The sequence below is a fragment of the Engystomops pustulosus genome, chromosome 8 (assembly GCF_040894005.1).
Source record: "Engystomops pustulosus chromosome 8, aEngPut4.maternal, whole genome shotgun sequence".
In the NCBI taxonomy this organism is placed as follows: Eukaryota; Metazoa; Chordata; class Amphibia; order Anura; family Leptodactylidae; genus Engystomops; species Engystomops pustulosus.
In genome coordinates, this window is record NC_092418.1 from 27321022 (window position 1) to 27340016 (window position 18995).

The 18995-nt window shown below is 42.5% G+C and overlaps 2 protein-coding genes across 10 annotated transcripts in view; one reads left to right on the forward strand and one right to left on the reverse strand.

Moving 5' to 3' along the window:
- Positions 1-18995, forward strand: part of CHLSN (cholesin) — a 147263-nt gene that overhangs the window by 71077 nt on the left and 57191 nt on the right. The window lies entirely within an intron of this gene.
- The window catches only part of GPR146 (G protein-coupled receptor 146), a 37775-nt gene continuing 31665 nt past the window's right edge, over positions 12886-18995 (reverse strand). For all 5 annotated transcript variants that reach the window (XM_072120433.1, XM_072120429.1, XM_072120431.1 and 2 more), the window contains exon 2: positions 12886-18159. In XM_072120433.1, coding sequence (XP_071976534.1) covers positions 17115-18116 — 1002 coding nt within the window. In that variant the 5' untranslated portion in view covers positions 18117-18159 and the 3' untranslated portion in view covers positions 12886-17114. The remainder of the gene's footprint in view (positions 18160-18995) is intronic.

Here is an 18995-nt window from a genome sequence, read left to right on the forward strand (position 1 = left end):
TTATGTACAAAACAATGTACCGTATGTAGACTCTGTTTTCAACATATGAAGGGAAATCGGCGAATGCTGAAGAGGACCTTTCAGAACTTTAATCAACCTAAACTCCTTACATCCTATAAAGAGTCGTCGTTCCTCCAATGATTCTGGCATAGTTGGAATTTTCTCTCTAACCCTTAACATTCCTGAGTAAACATTTTCAATTTTGGGCAGCACGGTGGCTCGCTGGTTAGCATTACAGCCTTGCAGCGCTGGGGTCCTGGGTTCAAGTCCCAGGTCAACATCGGCAAAGAGTTTGTATGTTCTGTCCGTGTTTGCGTGGGTTTCCTCCAGGTCCTCCGGTTTCCTCCCACACTCAAAAAACATAATGGTAGGGTGATTAGATTGTGAGCCCCATTGGGGACAGGGACTGATTTGGCAAGTTCTGTGCAGCGCTGCGTAATCTGTGTGCGCTATATACATAAAATAAATAAAGATTTATTATTTAGGTGGGTGGAGCCAGGCCAGTACCACCCATCTAGATATAGAAGTAGAGTGGAGAGACAGAGAGCGCTCCTATGGCGCGTATTACCCTTGGTAAAATGAATATCAACTTTTTTTTATTTAAGCCATAAATGGCAATAAAAGTAATATAACAATAAAAAATTAAAAAACGGAATGACGCGTTTCACGCTTGGACTAAGCGCTTCCTCAGATTTTTATTTTATTGCCATTTGTGGCTTAAATAAAAAAAAGTCTTTTAACAAAAAAACGTTCCGAGCAAGCCGGCGCCTTTTTCACGTCCCAGAATTGGAGGAGAGGTCTAACGCACCCAGATTGGATGCTTTCAAATACAGTACCACCCATCTGACAGGATAGAGCCTTACTAATTTAGGGTAGATCTTCCATACTTGAAGATCTAATTAGGCTCATCTGTCAGATGGGGGGTGGGGGTCCTGGGTGGGAGCTGAAGGTTAGGCTCCACCCATCTGTCAGTAGATTGATCTGAGACGGGTCCTAATTAGTTGGATCATTAAACCCCTGCGCTTTTTTTCTACAGTGTTGTCTTGGGGAATCTGTACTTTATGGACTAGTAGATGCTAATAGGGTTCCCCGATAAAATGAGATCAGCACAGAGACACAGCAGGGACCCGAATGAGTCTATAAATGGCTATCAATAAGAAGGTTGGGCTGTAGTCATCCCCCTCCTCCTTTTGGGTACTGAGTCATGTGACTATTTCAGCCGCTATAACACCGTGTCCCCTTGACGGAGCAGTAGCCGTGTCGCGGTTTGTTGTGGTATATTACGGGTAAGTCGGGTTTTACTGCATTTTTAGTTTCAGTAGGAATAGTAGGTACAGGTTCATATTATGTGTGGGATATGTGCTTAATGAGGTTTTACTAAGTAGTATTGTTATCCACAAGGGTACCATTCCCACTAATTGGTGGAGTGCCACGTGAAGCATGTGCATCTCTGGTTGTATCTGAGATACACCAGCGCTGTGCTCTGCAATTTACAACCATTGCCATAGTATTTAAACCAAGCCTGTCACCAGGAATGTCATTTTTAGTTGTTGACAGGTTCCAATAACGTATGCTGAATCTAAGAATAACAGCATTCCGATTCATTTCGGTACTTTATAAAACTCATAATAATAATTTTCATTTATGTAGCGCCTTCATATCCCATACACCCCCTACAAATCGTAAGGACATATAGAAATAAAATGCTGCATTACAGAATACAGTCATATGGAACAATAGGAATGTGGGCCCTGCTCTCAAGAGCTTACAGTCTATGAAGATGGAGACGGTGACACAAGAGATTACAGTCTATGAAGATGGAGACGGTGACACAAGAGCTTACAGTCTATGAGGATGAGGAGGGCGACACAAGAGCTTACAGTCTGTGAGGATGAAGGGGGTGACACGAGATCTTACAGTCTATGTGGATGAGGGGATGACACAAGAGCTTACAGTCTATGAGGATGAGGGGGTGACACAAGAGCTTACAGTCTGAGGATGAGGGGGTGACACAAGAGCTTACAGTCTATGAGGATGAGGTGGTGACACAAGAGCTTACAGTCTATGAGGATGAGGAGGTGACACAAGAGCTTACAGTCTATGAGGATTGGGAGGGTGACACAAGAGCTTACAGTCTATGAGGAGGAGGGGGTGACACAAGAGCTTACAGTCTATGAGGATGAGGGGGTGACACAAGCTTACAGTATATGAGGATGAGGATGAGGAGGTTAAATAAGAGCTTACAGTCTATGAGGATGAGGGGGTGACACAAGAGCTTACAGTCTATGAGGATGAGGGGGTGACACGAGCTTACAGTATATGAGGATGAGGATGAGGAGGTTAAATAAGAGCTTACAGTCTATGAGGATGAGGGGGACACAAGAGCTTACAGTCTATGAGGATGAGGGTGACACAAGAGCTTACAGTCTATGAGGATGAGGGTGACACAAGAGCTTACAGTCTATGAGGATGAGGGTGACACAAGAGCTTACAGTCTATGAGGATGAGGGGGTGACACCAGAGCTTACAGTCTATGAGGATGAGGGGGACACAAGAGCTTACAGTCTATGAGGATGAGGGGGACACAAGAGCTTACAGTCTATGAGGATGAGGGGGTGACACAAGAGCTTACAGTCTATGAGGATGAGGGGGTGACACAAGAGCTTACAGTATATGAGGATGTGGAGGTTAAATAAGAGCTTACAGTCTGTGAGAATGAGGGGGGTGACACAAGATCTTACAGTCTATGAGAATGAGGGGGTGACACAAGATCTTACAGTCTATGAGGATGAGGAGGTGACACAAGAGCTTACAGTCTATGAGGATGAGAGGTGACACAAGAGCTTACAGTCTATGAGGATGAGGGGGTGACACATGAGCTTACAGTCTATGAGGATGAGGGGGTGACACAAGAGGTATAAGAGCTTGTATAATGGTCCAGCCATTCTTTATAAGGGAATGGAATGAAATAATTTAATAAATAAAAATGCTGCTGCTTGAACCAGTCATCAGCCGCCATGTTATATTCAAAGTCCAAAGTCAGTGGACTGCAGAGAAGTCTGGAGCTTGGTATTTGGTGTTTGCTGGATAACAGATGGGAAAAGGACACATGATGGATTAGTAAAGAGAGAGTTAAAATTTCATGCAGTTAGCGAGTTTGATAGATGGGGTTTAAGAGCACATTTGAAACTTTGGATGTTGGGTATTAGTCTGATAGTCCGGGAGAGGACATTCCAGAGAATTGGTGCAGCTCTGGAGAAGTCCTGGAGACGTGCATTAGAGGTTCCAATTAAGCTAGAGATCAATCTTGCATCCCTTGGCAGATTGAAGAGCACGGGTTGGGCGATAGACAGAGATAAGAGAGGAAAGGTTGGAAGGTGCAGCATTATGCAGAGCTTTGTGGATGAGACTTATTATATTAAACTGTATTTGGAAGAAGATGGGAACCAGTGCAGTGACACAAACTGGTGGGATCTGTGCAGTGTTTGGTCTGAAAGACAAGCCTGAAGAGGAGATTGGAGAGGAGAGAGTATACTGAGTGGAAGATAGATTAGTAGGGAGTTACAGTAGTCTAATGGAGAGTGACTCAGAGCAACAATTTGCATTTCAGAAGTTTCAATTGTATAAATTTAGGCCAATTATATCACTACTAGTATATTGACAAACATTGTAATACATTCTAGTTTTTCTTTCTTTCATGGTCCAGTGTAGATTGGTTGTATAATGGAGGCAGTGAGGGTAACACTGAAGTCAAGATGGGGAAATCTGAATGTCTGTGATTGACATCATGCATCAGACGATCTGGTTAGTGATGTCTCTGGTTGCAGGGGCATAAATTACAATGAAGGGGCTTACTGAGGAAGAGAGAACTTGACTTCAGTGTTAAAATCTCTGCCTCCTTGACTTTATACAACAAGCTTAAATCTTACTTCAAAGTAGATTTTCTGGATGATGCCACCACACTGGGCCATGAAAGAAACATGATCTGGAAGGTGTTCAGCTGCTTGGCAACATACTGATTTATTAGGTCAATTTCTACTGACAGGTTCCGTTTAAGAGCAGTTTCTGTGGAGTGTATAGTATGAAAACCATATTGTAGCGGGTCGAAGAGAGAGTAAGCTGAGAGATAGCAGGTTAGCAGGCGTTCCAGGAGTTTGGAGCTGAAAGAGTGAGAGGTTGGAGTTTTTAGGTGAGAAGTGACTGCAGGAGAGAGGGACTGTATGGGATGTGAGGGGATGGGGTCACTGATGCAGGTAGTGGGGCGAGCAGAGGAAAGGAGCCTGGACACTTCTTCCTCTGTGACTGGCTCAAAGGAAGGGAGCGAACAGGGAGAGGTACCAGAGGGAGGGGAATTAATGGAGTCATTGGATTTTGAAATTATTTCCTGGTGAATGCAATCAATTTTATCTTCAGCCCCAAGTCCTGTGACAGGTGGATGCACTTTATTTCACATTACCTGGCTCCCTGCCAGCAGTGTGTGGTGAGTCCTTGGGGGAAGCATTCTTCCTCTACTCCACTCACCATCCCACTCCTTCCCCTGCCAACTCAATACACATGCCAGAAGGGGGAGAGGGAGCTGGATGATTGATGAGGAGAGGAAACTGAGACACAGGCACACAGGCTGCTGCACCTCTCCATCTCCCTTAGGACTCACAACAAGCTGCTTACAGTTAAACAGGTAATGTGAAATAAAGTTTTGTAAAGTACTGAAATGATTCAGATTGCTGACAAAGGCATTTTTAAAATTGGCATAGCATGGGTTAAAGATGACATTCCTGGTGACAGGTTTGCTTTAATGGAGTGGCAAGACTCAAGCTGAACCTGCTGGGTTCTCATCCCAGGTGTCACACCCCACCAATCAGATTGTTGTTTGTTTTTTTTTAATTCTTTTTTTATATAAGAGAATATGAACAAACAAAACATCAGGTCAAACAATCAACCAATGAGGTAAAGTTCAATGTACCATTGTATTGCATCAATAGCTTTCAATAGACTCTGAAGAGGCAGAAAAACTGGGATGGGGAGAGCGGGAGAATGAGGGGAAAAGGGACACCAAAAAGGGGAGGGGGGAAACTGAGAAAATAAAAAAGGGGGGTACCAAAAAGACCAGATATAGCACAACCGAAGCCTCAACCTTTAAGGGCACACTCCAGAAAGACTCCCAATATACACACTTAGGCTACATTCACACTGGCGTTGCACGCCCGTACCGTACCGTAGCGGGCAACGGCAGTGCATGGGGAGAGGAGAAGGAGGTGAGCGCAGCTCACCCCCGCCCCTCTCCATAGGGATACATGGCGCACGACGCCGTTTTACGGGAAAAGATAGGACAGGTCCTATCTTTTTCCGGGTACGGAGCGGTACGGTGCCGCACGGCGCCGTGCGCCCATTGCCGTCTATGGAGGACGTATATCGGCCGTATATACGTCCACCATACGGTAGTGTGAATGTAGCCTTAGGGGGAGATTTATTATTGGTCCTTTGTGGCTTCTTGGCGTTTAATTGTCGCATAATTTTGTGAAAACACAGTTTTTGTGGGTTTTTCTTCGTGAGAAATGACTTCAACGGTGTCCTAACTGGTGTATGGTAGACGGTCACCTTTGTACCCATCATGCACCATTATAAAATGTATGTCTATAAATAAGATAGAATATATGGCCTATAGGTTAAATGTAGGACATAAATGCAATGTGGACGGTGTCATACCACAGTAGCACCTCTATACACGGAAATGTCACCATCTGTCTTGGGTTTGGACAGGGTCTCCGAGCTAAGGCCTAAGTGGATGTTTCTGGAGAGATAGAAAACCTTATTTGTTGGTAGATTTCAGTCAGGTATTTGTGTCACACAACTTTTTCAGTCAGATCAGATCATGACATCACACATGGATTTCAGAGAAATAAGCTGTCAGGTTATCACAGCTTTGCTCTTATAACATTACACATGGTTTTCAGTTAGTTGCTGTGATGTCAATGTTGTGGTATGATGACATCACAAGTAAGTGTAAGTTTGGTAACCTGTTTTGACCGTTTAAGTGGATTTCTGTCAGGTAAGTTTCCGTGTTATTGTCATTAGGGTTAGCTTAATTTTACATCCCCTGTTTCTCTCTGGTTTTCTTCTATGACATCACCTATTTCTGTTGGGGTTTCTTCTATGACATCACCTGCTTCAGTGTGGTTTTCTTCTGTGACATCACCAGTTTCCATCAGGTTTTCTTCTATGACATCACTTGTTTCCATCAGGTTTTCTTCTATGACATCACCTGTTTCCATCAGGTTTTCTTCTATGACATCACCAGTTTCCATCAGGTTTTCTTCTATGACATCACCTGTTTCCATCAGGTTTTCTTCTATGACATCACCTGTTTCCATCAGGTTTTCTTCTATGACATCACCTGTTTCCATCAGGTTTTCTTCTATGACATCACCAGTTTCCATCAGGTTTTCTTCTATGACATCACCTGTTTCCATCAGGTTTTCTTCTATGACATCAGACCTGTTTCCGTCAGGTTTTCTTCTATGATATCACCAGTTTCCATCAGGTTTTCTTCTATGATATCACCAGTTTCCATCAGGTTTTCTTCTATGACATCACCAGTTTCCATCAGGTTTTCTTCTATGACATCACCTGTTTCCATCAGGTTTTCTTCTATGACATCACCTGTTTCCATCAGGTTTTCTTCTATGACATCACCTGTTTCCATCAGGTTTTCTTCTATGACATCACCTGTTTCCATCAGGTTTTCTTCTATGACATCACCTGTTTCCATCAGGTTTTCTTCTATGACATCACCAGTTTCCATCAGGTTTTCTTCTATGACATCACCTGTTTCCATCAGGTTTTCTTCTATGACATCACCTGTTTCCATCAGGTTTTCTTCTATGACATCACCAGTTTCCATCAGGTTTTCTTCTATGACATCACCAGTTTCCATCAGGTTTTCTTCTATGACATCACCTGTTTCCATCAGGTTTTCTTCTATGACATCAGACTTGTTTCCGTCAGGTTTTCTTCTATGATATCACCAGTTTCCATCAGGTTTTCTTCTATGATATCACCAGTTTCCATCAGGTTTTCTTCTATGACATCACCTGTTTCCATCAGGTTTTCTTCTATGACATCAGACTTGTTTCCGTCAGGTTTTCTTCTATGATATCACCAGTTTCCATCAGGTTTTCTTCTATGACATCATCTGTTTACCTCAGGTTTTCTTCCATGACATCACCTGCTTCTGTTAGGTTTTCTTTTATGACATCACCAGTTTCCACCAGGTTTTGGTCTATGACATCACCTTTTTCCACCAGGTTTTCGTCTATGACTTCATATGTGTTTCTTTGGCCCTCAGTTCTATTATATCTTGTGTTAAAGAGCATGAAATATCGCACACAAAATTTTATAACTTGAACAACCCCTTTAAATGTCAAATAATATGAAAAAGATTACCTTATATACTCGAGTATAAGCCTAGTTTTTCAGCACAAAAAATGTGCTGAAAAACCCAAACTCGGCTTATACTAGAGTCAAAAAAATAAATATATCTAAACTCACCTTTCCGGCGACCGCTGTATATCTTCTGTGTGATCTGTCCGGCAGCGGCGGCAGGCTATATACACTGGGGCAGGGTCCGGCAGGCTATATACACTGGGGCAGGGTCCTGCAGGCTATATACACTGGGGCAGGGTCCTGCAGGCTATATACACTGGGGCAGGGTCCTGCAGGCTATATACACTGGGGCAGGGTCTGGCAGGCTATATACACTGGGGCAGGGTCTGGCAGGCTATATACACTGGGGCAGGGTCTGGCAGGCTATATACACTGGGGCAGGGTCTGGCAGGCTATATACACTGGGGCAGGGTCTGGCAGGCTATATACACTGGGGCAGGGTCCGGCAGGCTATATACACTGGGGCAGGGTCCTGCAGGCTATATACACTGGGGCAGGGTCCTGCAGGCTATATACACTGGGGCAGGGTCCTGCAGGCTATATACACTGGGACAGGGTCCTGCAGGCTATATACACTGGGGCAGGGGCTGGCTGGCTATATACACTGGGACAGGGTCCTGCAGGCTATATACACTGGGACAGGGGCTGGCAGATTATATACTGGGGAAGCTGTGACCAATGCATTTCCCACCCTCGGCTTATACTCAAGTCAATAGGTTTTCCCAGTATTTTGTGGTAAAATTAGGGGCCTTGGCTTATACTTGGGTCGGCTTATACTCGAGTATATACGGTATATATTTTCTGCTTACTTCTAAAAAACAGCCTGACTGGTTTTGCCGCTCAGCACTTAACATAGTTAAACTGCAGTACTAGTCGCAGCCCACAGTGAGGGGTGGCACTCTTCCAAAATTAAGAATTTTTGCTTTCAAATCTTATTCAACCTCTTCAAGGTTCTTTAACTGTCTTTAACTTTGCTTCCATTTATGTGATATTTGCCGTTGTACATCCTAAGACTTGAATACATGACAGTATTTCAGCACTAGACATCTGCCGCACATCTATTCCCCAATGTTGAATGAAATAAATATTTGAATGGTCTTCAATTCACGGGTTGTAGTTTTGTTCGCCTTTCGCTTTCATATGTAGCAGTCATCTTAATCTTCTCCTTTAGGGGGGCTACTTCACGCTCCATACCTCACTGGGTGCGTTGACAAAGAAAACAGAAAGTAAAGCTCAGTATATATATATTTTTTAATTTGGACCTGTATCAGCAATTTTCCATATTGGAAGTCTTTAGACACTCAATATTAACCCTTCGATTATCTTTTAATATACTCGTTTGGTTTATGGTCATTTTAAAAACTGACCACTTGGTGGCGCTATTATACCCGACTATTATTGATTCTCTGTATTGTACTAAACTTTTATACAGATTCCTAACCCTACAGTGTATAGTAAAATATCCAAATATTGCCTTTTGTTGCAATTTTGGAATACCTTTTTCTAATAAAGCAAAAAATGTAGAAAAAAAAGAAAAAAAAGAAAAATCACCTATTTGAAAATTTGCCCCTTTAGTGAGCGAAATAACTGAATTCGGGACTCCTTTTTTAGGTACTGGCAGACACACGTAAATGTGACTGAATTCTAGTGTAAAACCCGCCTACGTTCTACTGTATTGTGCCTAAATGTAGCAGAGCTGACTGGTATCGGCTGATCCCTCTACATCATGCTCTATGCCACGTTTATCCATTTATCCGTTTATCTGGAAATTGTAGGGCGACAAATCTCAGCAGACCACATCAGCCTGGTACTTGTAGTTCTGCAAAGCTGGAGGCCTCCTGCTGTGTTGTTATGAACTATTGGTAGCTGGTGGTCTTCGTTTGTTTATATAGTGGTTGCTTTGATGGGGGATCCTGGATATAATCAGTTCTGACCACTCCACTTGAAATTCCATCCTGATAAACCAGGGACATTACTCATAGATCCAGGCACTGTGACTGTTGTATCTTCTTATATTTCTTATCCATGGCCTCCTTCCTTCTAAAATAATTTTTTAAAATTAATACTTAATTATCTAGAAGGGCTCTTGGGGTGTGTTACCAGAGCTCCTCAGTGCTGTAGCTTTACGGGCTGTTACACTGTCTCCCCCTCCCCTCATGCTCCCTCAGCTCCCCTCCCCCCCTCTGCCTGCTTTAATCTCACACAGTGGTAGGGAGAAGTGCTCCTGCACAGTGCAACAGTTTGTGAAGCTACAGCATGGAGGGGCTCTGCTAACACCCCTAGAGCCCTTTTGCTCATCAGCATAATTTTAAAAGTTCAGCCATGGATAACAAATATAAGAAGCTTACCACAGTCACGGTGCCTGGATCTGGTTGTTTTTTTTAATATATAGCAGAGCTTCCAGGGATGTCGTATTGGGTCTTAGGAGTGTGGGATTCATGCAGTGACCTCATAGACCAGGGAGCTCTACACTGTACTTATGCTATAATAGTCCTATATCACCTCCCATCATCTCTCACAACCAGTACAATTCAGTGATAACATTCTCACTGCTTGATGTCACCACTAGGGGGAGTTTTTATTCAGTCTGAAGACAGAGTGTTATGAATTATACAGTAATCTATATGTATTGGTGGAATCGATGCTGCTCTTCTGAGATTCCTCTGAATTTCCCATCGAATAACTGGGGCATCTTTTCTTTGTTTTATTCCTCTATTATTCCTCCTGGAATTACCTAGATGTAAATGGTTGTCCCCGGTGTGGGCCAAGATTCACCCATTTGGCAATTCTCTGTGTTCCTACATGGTCGATTGTGTGAATGATATTTGCGGAGATCCCTTGGTCATCCCTTGTCTGATCCCTGCCATCACTATTGTCGATTTTTTTTGCTTTTTATTTACTTGTCGCTCATTACTACATCCCTGCAGATAGTGAATTATTGACTAGAAGGCTGTAGGATTTATATTGACCTTTTTTGTGTGTTTTTTTTCCCCTCTCTATGTTTCCAGGGAAATGAGGCATAAAATATGGATGTGATTCGGGTGTCAGTCGTTCGCACTTTGTTGCGGGGGATTTATTGACAGATGGTTTAAAGAGCCAGAAGCCAAAGTGGAAATAGAATTCATTAAAGTTGCAGAGGATTCTCCAGGGGGAAACCTGCAACTTCGCTCAAGTTTACCAAGATCTGATATCTACTGTAAATTGGAGCGTAAACCTTTAATTGAATTGACCAGAACACTTGACTCCACTTATCCTTTATGTGCGGTATCCGTAAGACCTTAACCCCTGGTAGTCCATCATGTAGTAATGATGACTACATAGACTCGTTTGGTTAGATGAGGTCCACATCCCACCACTTTATGGGGGCCCCTGTGATTTCTGGGGCTCCAAGCAAATTGCATTGGTTTCTTGATAGGTAAAACGAATGTGTCCCTAGTCTTAAAGGAAATCTACCACCAGGATGAAGGATTGTAAACCAAGCACACTCATATACTGGTGTGTGCCCCCTCTAGCATGATCCACTCTTCTTTCAACTTTTTATGTTCTTGTTTATACAAAAAAAAGGCTTTAACAATTATACAAATAAGCTTGAGGGGATCCAGATTCCATAGCTGTTAATTGACCCCAGAGCCCCACAGGCTAATTTGCATAACGTTTAAAGCCTTTTGTTGTAAAAACAAGCACATAAGAAGCTAATAGAAGATTGCATCCTGCCAGAGGGGGCGCACACCAGCATGTTAGTGTTCTTGGTTTACAATCCTTCATCCTGGTGGTAGATTTCCTTTAAGAGGGAACCCCTAATTAAAGTAGATCTACCACCAGGATAAAGGATTGTAAACCAAGAACACTGACATGCTAGTGTGTGCCCCCTCTAGCAGGATCCACTTTTCTTTTAGCTTCTTATGCCCATGTATTTAAAAGGCTTTAAAATCATGCAAATGAGTCTAAGGGGATCCAGGCTCAATTAAAACCTATGGAGCATTTCAGGGTAATTTGCATAATTTTAAAATCCCTTTTTTTAAAAAACAGGGAATAAGAAGCTAACAGAAGAGTGAATCCTGCCAGAGGGAGTACACACCAGTATGTCAGTGTGCTTTAAAATCCTTGACCCTGGTGGTAGATGTCCTTTAACTTTTGGAATGCAGGTAATTTAGTTGCATTTGACCATTTGGTGATTCTAATGGAGAATCCGCAGTGGGACCCAGTAGGATCCTCTAAGGTAAACCAAAAAGCAGCCATGCTGCTCCCTCTGTCTGTATCTGGTGTAGTTTTGCTAAAAAAAAACAAAACTTTTCACATTATGCTAATTACACTGAGGGGCTTTGGAGGTGTTAACAGAGCCCCTCCAGACTATGTTGTCTCTCACCGCCGCCTCCTCCGGTAATGTCACCCAGCTCTCACCGTTTCCAGCAGTGCATTGAAGAGATGTTGAGCAGGAATTGCCAAGAACCAGGTAACCTCACCAGCTCTTTGACAAGGGGGAAGAAGGCGTGAGTAAGCCCTACAAAGGGGTATAAATAAGTGAGAGACTACAGACTGTTGACGCCCCCCAGAGCCCTTCATTAGTATAATTATAAGTACAACACAACCATCAGAAACCAAACGAAGACCAGGTACAGACTTAGGGGGTGCACAACAGAATGTAAGCATCTTTGAGGATCCTGCTGGTAGATTTAATATAAAGTGGTTAGCAATGAATTATTATTGATAGTAATAGGACATGAGTAGTAGCATCCTCACGACCATCTATAGTAGGACAACACATTGCCCCCAACACAGAAAAGTCACATAAACACTTGAAGTTCTGCAAAGCGAGAGACCTGCTGTGTTATGAGTATTAGCAGTGGATAGGGTCTATATAATGGGCGCTTTGATAGGAGATCCTGCATGGTCTCAGCTTTGAGCATTCCCCCTGACTGTTTTTAAAGAAAATCTACCATCAAAATCCATCATGATAAACCAGGGACACTTACTCATAGATCCAGGCACCGGGACTGTGGTCATTTGGCCCTCTTCCTTTTAAAATCAGCTTTTATAATTATATTATTGAGCTAGAAGGGCTCTGGGGGGTGTTACCAGAGCCCCTCTGCGCTGTAGTTTCACAGGTCATTATAGTATGAGGCCTGAAGCAGTGGGCTCCGACCTCTCTGTAGTGGTCAGACACAGTCAGACATCCTCTTCATGGACATGAAAACCAACTGCGGCGCCAAATATTGGTCTGGGGGGCCGGATGTTGACCTGCCTCAATCAACTGTTGATCAATAGTCATTCCTGGCCCCTTTTATTATTCCTACTTGTTGGAGTTTTATGTTACGGTCTCTTTTAGAAGTGATTCTTCTTGACTACTTGTCCTTTGTGTGTTTTTTTTTTCCGGTATTGATCTTTCTTCTATCCAGAGAGCGATCATTCAGACGCAATTAACGCAGAAGCTGGAGACACCGAGAAACCTTATTTTTTAATGGGTCTGACATGGTAATACATCATGTAGGGAAGAAAACATAGCTCTGTGTTTTTGGAGCCAGAGGCGCGTCATGTACATGGCAAGAACACGCAAAGGACAAGGGTTCACATACAATACTCCACGTATTTGGCAGCAGATCCACACAAACAGACAATAAGTTAATACTATACAGGGATCCTGTGCGGTTCATACATCAGTAGGTTTTTTGTGTATTTCGGGATTATACACAGTTTAGCTTTTTTTACATGTTGTAGCTTAAAAAAAAAACTAAAAAAAAAAAACCCAGTATTTTATAGATATAGCAGATGCCTAAAGATGAGCCAATAAGGAAGAAATGTATAAAAATATAATATCTGTCTAATAATTCCAGTAACGAAAAAAATGAATAATGCCTCTTTTTATAGGAAATGTATCAGAATTACCGTATATACCCGAGTATAAGCCGAGGCCCCTAAATTTACCACAAAAACCTGGTAAAACCTATATTTTTTTTAGTTGAGTATAAGCCGAGTTTGGGTTTTCAGCACATTTTTCGTGCTGAAAAACTAGGCTTATACTCGAGTATATATGGTAATTTTTTAGGGACTTGTTTTTATCAAGGAAAATTTTTTATACAACTATATATTTTTTTGTCCAGTTTTTTAAGATTTGTCTGTCGGGGAGATGTTTGAGGTAGTGCAGTACAATGGCCTGAGCGACACTATATTCATTGCGCAAATCCACCGCTCAGGCCCTTCAGGGTATTCTTCGTCTTTTACGTGTAGTAGTTGCACCTCAATATCTCCAGGTTTTATAAAATGTATTGTGACTGCCAACATTGCATTGGCTATACAAGTTGTAGCAGGGACTATGTAAATTAATTTAGCGTCTGCTCCTCATGGGCGGTGCCTATTCCTGCTGCCAATAACTTGTCCTGCAACTTACAGTATAGCATTGGCCTAACACGCAGCATCCAGTGAGATGTATTCACACCTGTAAGTGGGTTTTAACAGTGACAAGATAATATTGTTCTTCAATATTCTGAAGGATTCCGTATTATGGCTACAATATTTTTGAATATTCATATGACTCTTAAGGAGTCATGTTGGAGAAAAGTCACATTTGGCTTGAAGGACATCTACCAACAGGATGAGGGATTGTAAACCAAGCACACTTATATGCTGGTGTGTGACCACTCTGGAAGTATCTGATTTTCTTTTAGCTTCTTATGCCCCGGTTTTTACAAATAAAAAGGCTTTAATAATTATGCAAATGAACCTGAGGGGCTCCAGCAATAGAGCCCAGAGCCCTTTAGGCTGATTTGGATACATTTTTTAAAGATTTTTTTGTAAGCACAAGAGCATAAGAAGCTAAAAGAAGAGCAGATCCTGCAAGGGCGGACCCACTGTATGTCAGTGTGATTGGTTTACAGTCCTTCATCCTGGTGGTGATCTCCTTTAGTTGATGTCTTATAAATAAGGTACCTCATCACAAGTCTTGGTGGACAATCACTTATGATGATGTAGTAGTTCTGTGGGATCTGCGTCAAGATAAGAAGAGTCAAACCAGTGTGACTCCTTTCCAAGACGTGTTTATATCTTTTCCTGTGCTGAGTCTTGCAGTGTATAGAAGAACATCATTGGCATCCACTCACTGTTCTCTACAACAGGTTGGTGATCGTGTTTGGCCTAGATTCTCATAACAGGATCCCTTTAAAGAAAATCTACCATTTGATTTGATGCAGTATGAACCAAACATACTGTCAAGGAGATATTAATTGTGAATGTATAAGATTGGTTTAACTATAGGGTAATTACAAACTTTGTTTAAATATTTGGCATCTATTGAAGCGTCCAGGCAGCTTTTATGACATCCTGGAGCTTTAACAGCCTGATAACCTCTGAACTGAAGACTGGTCTGTTCAGACCCCAAAGGACATTTGGTCTCCCTACCCCCCCATTTCTGCATCAGGATTTGGAAACAAAAGACTGTTTAAATATTCCTGGACTCTCCCCCCTCATTAAAACTTTGCCCAATCGTGAATGACCCTCTGGACTAATTAATGAATGGGAGGTTCTGAAATCTGAACCAAACTGAGAAGTTATAGAACAATATGAAATCCAAGAATTGGTGTTCACATTTTGGGGGCTGCGTGACAAGCTGAGTGTGTTCCTTATTTCTCCCACCTCCAGGGATCAGGATTTACTTTAAGTTGTAAGTTTCTGTTATTTTTCTCCCTTTTTATTTTATAACTGTTTTGCCGTGTTGTGTGTCATTTTATTTTGTAATATCTTTTTTATGCACTGATCAACTTTTTGTAATTAAAGCTTTTCACTTTAATTTTGGTCCCTGTATGCGAACTCATAGCCTTGTGAAGTGTGATAAGATGTGTTACTGCTAGAGTGCTGAGTGTGCATGTGTAGTGGTGTGACAAGGTGACTGCCTGAGAAGCAAGAGTTGATGTAGAGTAGGATACTTATTGGTCCCACTATAAATGCAATAAATGGTGGCAGCGGTTCTGGTGCTGGAGCTGTATGAGGTGTTATTTATGGTCAATTTGTGTCCTGAGTAAAAGGTGAGCGCAAGTTTGAGTAGGCTAAATTAACCCGTACAGTTGCACCCCACGTCACGTGACGAGGCGGCGGCGTCCTCGCCGTGACACATACCTTGAGACTGCTGTAGCTACGCTGATTCAGAAACATATCTTGTTTAATCCCTGTACTGAGTGGTTTTGCTGAAAAAAACAATGATTAAATTCAGGATCTTGCAAAAGCTGCATCCACATTACAAAAGAGCTTTCTGAACAGCCAAGACAGGACTAATCAACCTGAGCTGGATGACTCCTATACAGCAGCTGGGGGATGGTGCAGCAATTGATTATTCTGCCTGGCAGGGAGAACAGTGATTGCATCATCCTCTGGTGCAGTGGATAACTAATGTGCTAGGAGAAACGCTGAGCCCAGACATAGAAGTGACAGAGCCTCATTATCATAATTTTTTAAATATGTTTTCAGCAAAACCACTCAGCTAAGGGATTAAACAAGATATGTTTCTGCATCAGTGTAGCGCAGCATTTTCATGGTATGCTTGGTTCATAATCCATCAAATCAAATGGTAGGTTTCCTTAAAGGTCTTCCACACAAGCCTAGTAGACATGGAAGCCTGGACTGTAACCACAGGTCAGAATTATACAAATATAAGGGAAGTTAGTATATATCAAGTAAACTGGGGTTTACTTGATATATACTAATTTCTTAGCATCCTTATTTTTATGGAGATTCTGAACCTTGCTCTCTGTTATCAGCCAGCGTCAGCCCTTAGTATGAGCTTGGAGAATCACACTAAAATACATCCTTTGTACATACAGATTTATGTCATGTGACAAGTTAGCGGCTCCTTCACGTAAAACTTGGAAGTCATTTTGCACATTTCTGTAGCTGCCAAGCATGTGGCATTCCCTTCTAGACAGGAATGTAGAATAATCATGTGGCCCGGGCCCATAATAATAATAATATCTGGCAACAACGGGGTCGGGGAATGAAGTGTAATTTGTATGTCAGCTCATATAGACGAAATGTAGACATAGCAGACTGCGGTGAGTGATAGGGAGAAGTCCCCGTTACATGAATAACACTTGAATCCTCAGCCATTTACTTGTCCTTCATCAACATGATTTATTATAGATTCTGGTTTTGTAAAAAAAAAAAATTGAAAAAGACAACTCTCATCTGGTTAATGATACAACTACTCCATTTCTTCACTTAGTAGTCAGACTAGAGAAAGCTTGTCGCATACATTAGATTGAGACAACTTCACGCCGTGTTAATGAGAATATAATACTTTTTTTTCTACAGTATAAAAGTGCTTTGTGTGGAGAACGTTCCGCCATCTGATGTCCGTTCTTGCTTCCGTCTTTGCCAATAAAACTTTGCAAAGAAAAGTCAGAACTTGGATATGTGGATGGGTCCAGCACAAGGATTGGCACCTCTTAGGTTGACAGGCCTTGTTATACATCCCAATACCCTTTCCACCATATATGATGTAGGCTTAGAGCAAATTTCGATGATATACCTGTCTAGTAAGTATTGATAATCCAAAGACTTGAATTTGGGATATTTGCGTTGTGGTCATGCTAAGGCTCATAGCTTACAATCCCGCCTTTCATCCACACGCTCCAAGGTCATATCGGTGGAGGACCACCCAACCGTTATCCCCATCTGGAGCTTATGTCTTAAGTCATCACCTGCTGAACTACTGTGCGCTCGTGCGGGCACCCTTGGCCCCCACAGTGAAGTTTTTTAAGCAACCTTTGTAATTTACTGTGAAAGTTTTTGTTAATGTGTCTGTGTAATAGAGGTATGACAAAACTACTTGAAAAGGCCAAGAAGCTGGAGAGTCCTTCGATAAAGTGAAATGTCCTCATGAATCGGTGGTCAGTGGACTTCACCCGAATGTCTGTAAAAGTGTTGACCATCAAGGTGGCATAATATGGCGTCCATAAAACAAACTGTGTGATGACAGTGACAAGTAATAGCCGGTGTACGGAAGGGTCCAGTCTACCCGAGTCCTGGTCTAGGGGAGTCGTCTCTTTACGTATCTGCAAGATGAGCACCAAAGCGTAAAGTACTGCAAGAACTGGCACCACGTATCCAATGAGCACCATGATGGCGTCGGCCGCCTCCCGATTTTGCATCTTGGAACACTCAATGATTTTGGTCGAGACATGATTGCAGATGTAGAAGAGGAGTGAGGAGAAGCTAGTCAGCACCGCTCCACCCCAGATGAACCCACACACGTGTTTAGTGTTGTAGACACTTGACATATACGTTCTCGGCAGGGCACACTCTATATAATAGTCCAAGCTGAGCAAAGTCGTAGAATACATGATCACCAACGAGGAAATATTAAAGAGAATCAGTAAAGTGATGTAAACCTCATTCCCAAAGCTCCATAAGGACCACTTGGTGTACTCGGGCCCTAGAAGGTAGACCGGGGCCACGGCGTTGATGATGAGTCCAGCAATGGCCATGTTCACAAAGTAGACGTCCGGCATAGTCATAGTGGCCTTGTTATATAGATTGACGAGCACGAGCTGCACGTTGTAGCAGAGGCTGGTAGGGAAACAAATGATGAGGTAGAGGATGGAGAAGATGAAGAGGACGAGGTGGAAATCATGGCACAGGCGCTGCTCTTGGTTGTTGTCGGTGTAGTTAAAATCTTCACAACTCCACATAGTGATACAAAGTCAAAGGCTTCTTAGCTGGTCACCAGCCGAGCTGTCGAGAGAGAAGAAGAGAAGGACAACAGGTTAACAAAACTCTGTATACAATAGTCAAAAATACTCAAATCTCATCCTGTGCGATATGCAAACAAGGCTCTTGGCAGCAGTGAACTCGCCTCACCCCATCGCAGCCTTTTCCTGTTGTTCTCGTTATATGGCAGCTTTAATTGTGTAAATTTGTCTATGACGAAGATGATTCACGGTTATTGGTCATTACCTGTAATTACAGCGGGAAGCGGCTCGATAAGCTGCAGAGAGTAGACCCATCTATTCCAAAGGGAAATGACCCATCGTTTCCGTTATACTAACTTATAGATTAAAGTCCTCGCCAAGTGTGCGTGTGCATTGGGGAGTCAGCCGGAATAGCTGTCGTCAAGGACTAATATGTATTTGAGTTGGTCACAAAGAGACCACCATTCTCATGATCAGTGGGGGTCCCAGCAGGTAGACCACCACTAGATAGTTAACCTGTAGATCGGTCAATCTTTAGAGGAGCATTTTGTCCTAGATGGATGAAATGAGTAAAACCTACATGAATAAAACCCAAAAACTTTAGAAAAAAAAACTATCCTTGTTGTTAAACGCGGCATCTCTGCAACTTAAGGCAGAATTGTCAATAAAATGCATCACTAATAGGACTGTGAGGGGTTTAATAATGCATCAAGAACTCTCAATAATTCATGTGCACTTGGAAACCTGCGCCACGCGATCTCGAAAGAACAGGGGCTCTCACAGCACAGCTGACCCATATACCACTCCTACCCGCCGCTCTTCAGCTGCCACATTATCGTGGTGCCAGATCTAATGAGACAAGTAAGACCCAACATCAAG